General features: G+C 38.2%; 1 protein-coding gene across 1 annotated transcript in view; it reads left to right on the top strand.

Annotated features, from left to right (window-relative positions):
• Positions 1 to 3,297, top strand: part of IPO5 (importin 5) — a 43,579-nt gene extending 40,282 nt beyond the window's left edge. The window contains exons 25-26 of the mRNA XM_064646055.1: positions 486 to 627; positions 3,150 to 3,297. Coding sequence (XP_064502125.1) covers positions 486 to 627; positions 3,150 to 3,236 — 229 coding nt within the window. The 3' untranslated portion in view covers positions 3,237 to 3,297. The remainder of the gene's footprint in view (positions 1 to 485; positions 628 to 3,149) is intronic.
• Positions 3,298 to 10,150: the final 6,853 nt, after the last annotated feature.

A 10,150-nucleotide genomic window follows, 5' to 3' on the forward strand; every position in this document is an offset into this window, starting at 1 on the left:
ATACTCCTCTACTCCAACGTTTGGCTTGGAAAGAGGGAGCAGAACTGCTCGCTTGCTGTGTCAGTGAGAGTGCTGGCAGAGAGCCGAAGTTACTGGTGCTCCTGACATGAGTCATGCAACTTCCTCCCCCTTGCAGCACTGACAGACAGAGGAGAGAGAGGAATAAGGCCTTTTAGGCAGGATATTTCTGTCACACTATTTACAATTCCATCTGCATGGAACTCAGCTGTTCTGTAAAGTTCAGAACTTCATCCTGATAAAGTTTAGGCTGATTAGAGAATCAGCTGGTTAAATATTAACAGTAGGGGGAACATTCTGTCAGCAGGTATAAAAGCTGTGTGTAGTTACTCAGCTGTGTGAAACTTAAATGTAAATAAGCAGCTCTAGAGTAAGATACAAAATCAGTCCACTTACATATAAAATGCTTACCTTAATTAGTTAAGCATTAGTTTATTTGTAATCTATATATATTTTGATTGTAACAGCAATAACCCAATTGTCCTCGGTCCCAACAACTCCAACCTTCCCAGAATACTTGGTATAATTGCGGATGGTGAAATTCATGAAGCTATCAAACATGAAGATCCATGTACCAAGCGGCTGGCTAATGTTGTTCGCCAAGTGCAGGTAAATAAATGCTTACTTTAGTATAGAGGTACCATTTAGAATCTATTTTCAGAAGTAACCAAACTGTTAAACCACTTTTGAGAGCACTGACTCCTTGGAGAATAACACTTCAACCAATGCTCTTGGAGATCCTTGAACATTCCTTGAATGATTAATGATAAAACCTGGTGAAATTTGTACTTGAATAAAGCTTATTAATGAAAAAAAATGTAGTTATGTGCAGCTAGGCAGTTAACATGCAAGCTAGTGTTAGTTTCTTGTGGATTTTTTTCTGAATCAGAAATTAAAATCTGGAGAGAAATCTCTGTCCTTTTATCAATGAACTGTGTACTGCAGGGTTTGATTCAAGACATGGTTTTTGTAAGGGTCCCTAGCACCCTGTGGTGACTTACTAATATAGCAGAGGCTTGGATCCTGTGCTAGAAAATGAGTGCAAACCACAAGTAATTTACTACTGCCTTTTTTAACCCAATGCAAATACAGGTGGCTGCTCAGTGCTTTCCCTGCCTTTGGGGAACTGCCTTAAGGTTTACTTCCTTTATGCTATGAGTAACTTAATGGTGATGGGGATGTCCCAAGTATTTAAGCAGCATTTCCCTACAGCGTTGTGATAGCGCAATAGGGCAGATCTCATATAGGGCCAAATGTTGTCGGGTGGATGTAGCACCTAATGCTAGAAAGAAGTGTGCTTGGCGAGCATGTCGCTCATAAAAACACAGGGAGCTCTTCTATTATTGTCCAAGAATTTTAGGAATACTTGATGTTGGAAAGGTTTCACTTGGATGAGTGTATCAGTATCAGCCTGCGAGATCCATTATGTCTGGTAGAAAATTGCTCAATTGCATTCTCTTTATGTCTTCAGAATTGTAACAAGTAAAGTTTCAAAGTGAAGGTGGTGTAAGTGCTGCTCTAGATTCTGGCTGACAGATACAGGTCCTTGCTGTTAGTACTTAAAGTCTGGGAATGGAACTTTGTATTAGGGTATGCTAATGCATTTGCTCTCTTTACCTCAAATCGTCAAGGTTAGATAATAATTAATTCTTAACAATACAATGGCCCATAGATGTGTAGATTAGTTATGTACAGCAAAGTCTTGTTTTGGCCAGGAATGACAGGAACATTAATATGAAACAAGACTTCATCATTGACTAAATGATTTACCTTCATACTGTGGAGGAAAAAAAGTCATCGCTTTTAAAAAATACAATTTTAGCACACTGTTACCAATTCTTTTTCTTCACACATAATATTTTGTCTTTAGTAAACCGCTGTAAATGTTTTATCCTATGATAGGAGTTTTAAAGGTTATGTATTTGCTAGCAAGTCTGCCTGCTGCTGCTTCCTAGATTCCGGGTGAAAGACTTGACTGTTTCACTGCCAGTGTCTGACATGAGCAACATCATGGTCATAACTGGAATTGGACATAAACTTTTTTCCTCATGCTTAGGTAATCTCAGGCCAGAAATATTTCAGTGTGAAGTATCAATTGAAATGTTTTTCACAAATGCTGGAAGAGCACATTTAATTTTGCAATATTTCATCATAAATTGAGAGTCTAAAATGCCTAATGTTATTTAAAACTAGAAACCACAAACTTAAACTTGAGAGCCTTTGTTTTTGAATTTTGTGAATCCATTTTTTTTAATTGTTTGAGAAAAGGGCATTATAATATAACTGGAAGTAAAATATAACAAATATAAATTAAACTGTTTTTTTTTTATTTACTTCAAGTATACTGTTATCGCAAATGTCAATCTAAAGACCTATAGTCAGTCACCTGCAATTTTTTTCCTATCATCATCCTCAAGAAAGCAGGGTGCCAGTTGCTTCTAGCCTCTATTGATAATGAACAAATACTTTTTTTCCAACCTTGTTTATTATCAGCATGTACTGATACCATTAGAACCAGCCTACTGATGTGGCTTTAAAAGCTGATGTCTCAACTAAGGGCTGTGGTAACACAGATGATGGATTTACCCAGATAAATGCTCTGTATGTCTCTCTGGGATGTAATTTACCTTTCTTTTCACTACAGTGTAATGCTGTGTGTTGGCAGCAGAATTTTGCACATCTACACATAGCATCCATAGCATGTCATGCTGTAATCACAGTGCTCACTTTGAAGCTCTGTGTTACTGCTGCACCAGTGCCCAAAACACTCTCCTGTGGAGGCAGGGTTCAGTTTGTCTTGATCATTGATCTGTTAATTTCAGTGCAGCACAGAGCAAGTGATTTAGGCTGTGGTTAACATAAAAGTATCGGTTGTCAATTGGCCCACTTAGTTATAGGGAGTTCCCAGGAGTTTCAAATCCATTACTTTGCTGCTGTTCAGCCTTCTGGAGCATCTCGAGTTGAACCTCTGTAGCACCACATATAACTGAACATGTCAGTCTCTTCTCTTTGGCATATGTATTACAGGAATAAGCTGAGTGAATTTTGAGCTTTGTAAACACAGGAAAGTTTAGGATGTGCCTTGGATGCTTGTCAGCCTGCATAAAGACCACTTCTCATTTGTTTTCTAGACATCCGGAGGACTGTGGACAGAATGCATATCACAGCTCAATGCAGATCAACAGGCAGCCATACAGGAGCTCCTAAACTCTGCTTGAAGGGCCTTAATTATCATCTGCAAGAAAACTAACTCCAAATAAACGTTTACCCTATTGTTTAGGTTTCTTTTGTTTCTTTTTTGAGTAAAACCAGAACTGTAGTGCGTGTAGGCCATTCTTCTGCAACCTACAGGCAGTGGCAGCAGGGAGAAGCATTCTTTCAGAATGGTGTTTAAATCGGTTTCTATCCCACACATGGAAGAAGTTTCCTGTAAACCCTACAATAGCACTGAAGAGTATTTTTCTAACGGTATAAGCCATCCATACGATGGTGAAAGGGAAACAAGATGAATTTTCTCATTAGACATAAGATCTTCAGCAGTAGATGTACGTTATAACAGATAAACGTTTCTCTACATCTAGTGTTAATTGTATTAATTGGAGTGTGAGTCTTTGTAGGGTAGAAAGTGTCCTTCTGCCCAACAACTTAGTAGATCAAAATATGAAAAACTGAAGACAAACATCGAGCATGAAGACCTCATTGATTGCACTTTCGATTCCCAAAAACAACTTGTACAGTGACTCAATGAGGAAAGCTGTTCAGCTTCCAGCCCTTGAATGTGAAGTCTCTTTGGCATGTCTGACAGTATCTCATTCACTCCTCAATAAATGACATTGAAACACGAGAAGCTTGTGTAGAAGTTCAGTGATGTGTGGTTCTTTTAATTTACTCTTGTGAAAAAATGCAAATAACAAACTATACAAGTCTCGATTTTATATTTGAAACTTTGTATATTGTTGCCTATTACAGATTTTATGCTTTTTGTTTCTTGACTTTTTAACAAATTTTTCACCCGAATGTGTAGAAGGGAGACTTAATGGCATTCCTTGTATGACAGTAAATTTGCGTATCTTGACTTTAAAATGTTTTTCATGTTCAGATGAAATTGCATTTCTTAACTTTATAAATTGTAGTGTTGTTCCAGCTGAAAATGTGCAACATGATCTGGCAGGCAGCAATCCTGTTACAGTAGCCTGTGTTTTGTTTAAAACAATCATGCAATTGACAGTCTGACCTGAAAGAATCAAAAAAACCTTCTCGGGTCTTTCTGGTACTGCGAAAGCAATACATCATTTACCAGCAAACATAAGCATAGAGTGTCTGATTTCTAACAAAGGTGAGTGATGTTTTTACAGTCTGTTACTTCAAAGCTGTTAGTTTATGTATCGATCTTTAAAAACCTCAGTTTTTTCTGAAGTGTTCTTCAAGTCAACCTCAATTGTCGCTTGAAACAGAAAATATTTTCAAAGAGGGTACAAGTTTTCTTCCTTTATGACAAGAAAGGGTAGAACTTTACCTGTAATAAATGCCTCTCTTACTAAAGAATAAACTTAGTTTTGTCTTTGGAAATGTTTCAGAAAAGAAAACATTACAGAATGAGGTGTACCAAAACCAGCCCAGGACCATTATATCCAGATATTTCTGAGACACACTGCCTTAACCCTATGAGTTGATGGTGTAGTTTGTTTAGAGGCAACTGAAACAGTGCCACAAAGTTTGTGGCAGTTTTCTGGTCCAGTTTTCATTTTGTTCAGTATTGTTAATCTTGTATTGACAGAAATTTAAGCATTCATGCCTCTCAAAGATACATGTTAAAGATTAGATACCAATACTATGAGAGAACCAGTAAGTCAGGTCAGTTATCTCAAGCACTGGTCCTGACTACAATTGGGCTCTATTATATCCATCATCTTTCTTGTTTGTGGGGTTTGATTTTTTTAAGTATTTGTTATTTCAGTTTCCCCTCAGTCTAAAACATGTAATTTTTTCCCTGCGGCATACTTGTACTTTTTCTCAAAGCTTCAGGCTTAGGGTTTTTTTCCTTCTTTGAACTAACACTGTATGGAGAAAATTGTAGTGCGTTTGAATTGGTCTCCTAGTGGATCAACTAATCTTCTTTTCTTCCATTCAGTCCAAGTAAAGAGAACAAATAGAACCAGGAGATTGCGTTGCTCTGTATGCCGGAGCCAGCACAGAGCAACTTTGTGCATTTTGTCAAAGCAAAGGGCACTGAGTCACTGTGTCAGCCTGCCAGGTAGATTGGTTCCAGGGCATACCTAGAGATCTCTTGCCTGCCCCCTCTGAACTTGCCAGTGTTAATCCAAAATCTTTTGTAGCATTTTTCTCAAGTCTCACAACCTTTAAAAACTCTACACTCCCTTTCCACCTATTTAAAAGCTGTCTGGTTCAATAATCTTGGCTTTTCTTGTTCCTTAATACAGAATTTTTAAGCAGCCAACAATTCTTGTTCTTCCACTGCACTGAAGTACTGTTGCCCAAAGAAAGTAGAACAGTAGCTTTATCTGCAGCTATGAAAAAATAGTGTCATCCTTAGGAAGGAGCTGAAGTAATCTTGACTGTGGTACTGATACAGGAAGGGCTGTAGTTTTAATTCAACCATTTTTCCTGGGTATAACTCCAATCTTGCTTTAACAAACTGCTCAGCTATTGCTTGGTTTAAGAGATGTACCTAATGTAGCGTAAAGAGCACTGCAGACAATAGCAGTGCTCTGCTTTGGTCAAACAAAGAGGTACTGAATCCACCCTGAACATCCACACAAGTGTTCAAAGTTGTATTTAGTAGTAAAACACAACTAGATAACTCCTCACCCATTGGACACTGTTCCAGCACTGGAGTTCCATTAGCTTATTTAATAAGCATATTTTAGTAACTACTATTCATGAGCACTGCTTTGAAAAGTAGCTCATCTCCTGAAGCGTGGGTGAGTTCCCATCTAGACTCCCATCTGTTCTTATTGTTCTGAAGGTGAAACTACTTGCTTTTTGTTTGCAGCTCTAGGTTGTTCATGGCAGATATTCAGATAAATGTCTAGTCTCATTTGCCTGGCTTTGCCTACAAGATCCCCCTGAGAATCCTGTGCAAAAATCTATGTAAGAAAGTGACTTGTAGACTTCATGCTTTCAACATGGGGTTTGTGTACTGCTGTGGCATTCTGTCATTGCTTTTTCTCTGCAGAGACTTCAAAGTAATGCTGAGTGCAAGGGCTGGTATTCCCCAGCATAGAACAGTTGTTGTTATGCCAAATGTTGTCTGTTCTCTACACACCTAGAACTATCAGTCTCATGTATGGAGTACATGCATGAGAGTAAAATGTGTTGCACAGTTGGAATTTTTGATGAAATAAAGAATTAAGGAAGGTGAAATTCCTATTGACTCTCTGTATGCATATATGTATTGGCTTTGTAGCTGCCTCAGGCTCTTGAACTGGAGCTTTATTTTTGCCTTACTGGTGTCTATAAGGGTGCACACATACTGAGTCTTCCAAATACAATGAGCGTGCTATTAAAAATAATACAAAAGTAAAGCCACTCCACATTTTTTCAACTTAGAAGAATTTTGTTTTGCATCTTTGGGAAGCAGCCTTAGCCTTTACTGTTTAATAATTTGGTTTGCTCTTACTTTGCTAACTTAGCTAATGGTACTTACTTGTGTGGGGCTCAACAGTATCTTAAATTTCAAGAAATGCATTACTTGTTTTCCAAGAAGCAGTAAACAGGATATAAGCATCTGTTTAGTACAGATCCTTTCCCTTTGTGATTATAATGAAAGTGTTTGTGTTGCTTCAAGGAAGAACATCTCTCGGCACGGCTTAACATCTTCTGAGACTTCAGAGGTATGGGCTCAATATTGGATAAAAGTCATGGGATTCATTCAGGAAAAGGTTTCTACAGCATCTTCTATAATGCAAAGGAGATGAGGAATGGAGGCCAACTCAGGACATGAAAGTTGTGTGTTTCATATATTTGAATACAAAAATGCTAATCTCAGTCACAATACACTTATTCCAGTAGAAATCTGGATTTCTCTCTTGAGTTTTAGATCACTTGTGTATCACAGTATTTGCTTTTTAAAGGCACTGTCTTGTTCCTCACAGACCATGAGGCCCAAATGTTTGGTCTTTACATTTGTTACGAGTTCACAGATTTTGCTCACAGAATTGATTCTGATCTTTTCAATTACCTGATAGAGAAGAAGCCACATCACCTCTCAGCTCTCACCAGCCTGAGAGAGGCACCTTGGGATGGTATCTCCTCCTGATGAGCTCCTGCAAGGCTGGGGTTTGTGTGAAATTAATTTCTTTGGTTTGGAGGCAAGGAATTACAGTTTCTGGTCTGAGGAGACTTTCTACAATCTCTGCAACAGATCTTTCCCTATCACTCTGGTTCAGACCAGTGATATATTTTCTATATGTTTTCAGGAAGGTAAGGTAGTGCCTAGGAGATACAAGTCAGTTATGGCTTTTATGATTTTTCTTTATTACTCCATAAGCTGCCCATGACCTCACTTCAGGTGCAGGGAATTTTTTTGCCTGTTAAACCATGAAATCAGAATGTCTTTTGAGTTTAGTATTATTACCACTCTTGGTTTAAGAGTAACTTAAGCTGATGTAACACTGATGTACACGCACACAAGTACATGTAGTGGAATTTAACTTCCTTAGCAATAGATAGTGAAAATTTAACAGGAACCAGTGAATGCTTTCGAGGGTTTTTGGTGGGAGGTTTTTTTGGAGGATGTGGTGGTGTGTGTTCTTGCTAGCAGAGGAGGTTCAAAAGTCCCCTGTGGCACCACATGAGCCATACTGGTTGCTGGAATGGAATTTTGGAATTTTTTTCCAGAAGAGTGGGAAGGATACATGTTAGCAGACACTCCCCAGGGGACCATTACCCAGGGTAGATAGTGAAGTGTTCCCGACTTAACAGTGACTGACAGGAATTAGAAGTTTAACTTCAGTCAGTTTTGATTTGGAAAGTCATCACTTGTCTCTGCCAACACCATTACCTCTGCTTGCTACCTATTGCAGTTGGCCAGTGTCTTCTGATGGTGGGTAAGGAGAAAAAAAGACAAGGGATATTACTTCAACTTAGTATTTCTGCATTAAATATGTGGCTGATTTTTCCCTAAGTAGCAAGAGAAAGTTTTGTTTTAAATATATCTGAAGTAGGGTTTTTCATGTAATGTGTGCTGTTAAAAAAAACTCTGTTCCTTAATACCTGCACGCTCCTATCTTGCAGTGATAGGATTTGATGTAAATTAATTAAAAGGTTTAATATTCAATTCATATACTGTTTTAAAAACTAATGCTAATCTTTCAACTAGAAAAAAAAAAGCTCGGAATATAATTCGCATTTTGGATTCCAATTGGTGAAAAATAATGTAACACAGGATCTTGAATCAGGGAAGATAACCTTGCCTGAATTACTTGAAATAAATTGTGCAACATCATCATTTTTAAGTATCTGAGAATAAAATACCAAGAGACATTTTTACTGTGAAGTTTTGTCTGTTTAGGAGTTGGTATTCCTGGAAAACGAACAATAAAACCCACAAAACCTCCCAAAATCGCTAATTTTTTTCGATAGTTAGGGCAAAGAAGTGTATGGATGCAGTGGTTATAGTTCAGCAGCTCTGTGCTCCAGCTAGTTTCTTCTGGCCAGTAGATGGAGATGATGCAATTGACTATTAGAAGGCAATGTTTGCTACTTTACAGTCCCTGTTTTTTTGTGATGTTGTTTCTTAATAGGATCATTGTATAGGCAGTGTTTAACATCTGTTTACTGGAAAACTGTTCACAGAGCGAATAACTTGTCTTGAGAACTGTCTATTATAACCCTAGAGAAAGAAAACAAAAAGAAAGAAGAGCCAAACACTGTCTTTGGAACCTGCCACCTCTCTTCCTCCTCGGGGTAAGGAGGAAATGAGTTTCATTTGGGATTGCCTGTCAGACTCTGGGAGCAGGTGAAAAGGAACTGCATCTCTGTAGATGAGCTCCTCTGCTCTGTATTAACATGAACAAGTGTGGATTCCTGTCCTTAAAATGAGTAAAAGCTTAAAGATGTAGCTGGAGATGGCAGTGTGGTAAGAAAACATTTCAAGTGGAAAGCTAAAATGGGTTAACTGATAAAAAAGTTATATTAAATTTTTAAAAGAGAGTCTTCATCTACCCTTGTTGCAATTAAAATACAATCCCATAATATTTATTATCCTTGGGAAAAAACAGACAAGCAAATGACCACCACAACCCAAACAAATTACATAAAAATGGCCTAGCCCAAATCTCCAAGTTGCCAGAACTGGACTCTTCTCATCATTCTTATCCCTGAGCACAAGAAACCCATAAAGGCAAGCAAGATTCTATCAGATCATCTAAAAAAGAATTGTAATGAATTTTCCCCCAAATCCTAAATTTCTCTGGTACTACTGTAATTCGAAGAAAATTATTGCTTTAGTTGGAAAACGGGCACTGGTGAATGACTTTAGGCTGTTTTTTCTTGTAAGAATTCCTCTTCCTTCCTAAGGAGGGAGTTGAGCAGCAGTTGCCTGAGCAGGTGCTGCAGTTGCCCGAGCTGTTCTGTATAACCATCTGTGCACCTCTGCCTTGACTTCACATGCAGTCCTGATGCAGTGCCAGAAATGGGTAATACAGCAGAACTGGAAAGGTTGAGAAAGAGGTGAGAAGTTTAAGTAGGCAATGCAACCATCTGAGGTGGAACTGAAAAGGTTAGGGTCTTCACAATAGGAAAAGCTGACGACTTCAAGGGAAGCAGGACAGACGTCTATGCAGTTGTAAATATAAGGGAGTAGGTGAATCAGGAATGATTTGCTGTTTTTCACAACACAAGATCAAATACTACTCAAAATATTAAATAGGATGTTTAAAACCAACAAGGAATATTTTATCATACACTGTAATTTCTGATGGATGTGTTTGAAAGTCAAAAAAGGAGTTGGACCAATTACTCAGGGGTGTGTGAACAGTTAATAAGCAAGGTGCTCCTGAGGAGACTACTTGCTCAAGAAGTCCATAAATCATCGGGTGTCAGAAGCTGGGAGAGTACGCTAGGAAAGGGATCTCTCTACCTTTGTCCAATTTGTTGAATTCTTTCCCTC

This window comes from Pseudopipra pipra, chromosome 2 (assembly GCF_036250125.1).
Source record: "Pseudopipra pipra isolate bDixPip1 chromosome 2, bDixPip1.hap1, whole genome shotgun sequence".
NCBI classification, from domain to species: Eukaryota; Metazoa; Chordata; class Aves; order Passeriformes; family Pipridae; genus Pseudopipra; species Pseudopipra pipra.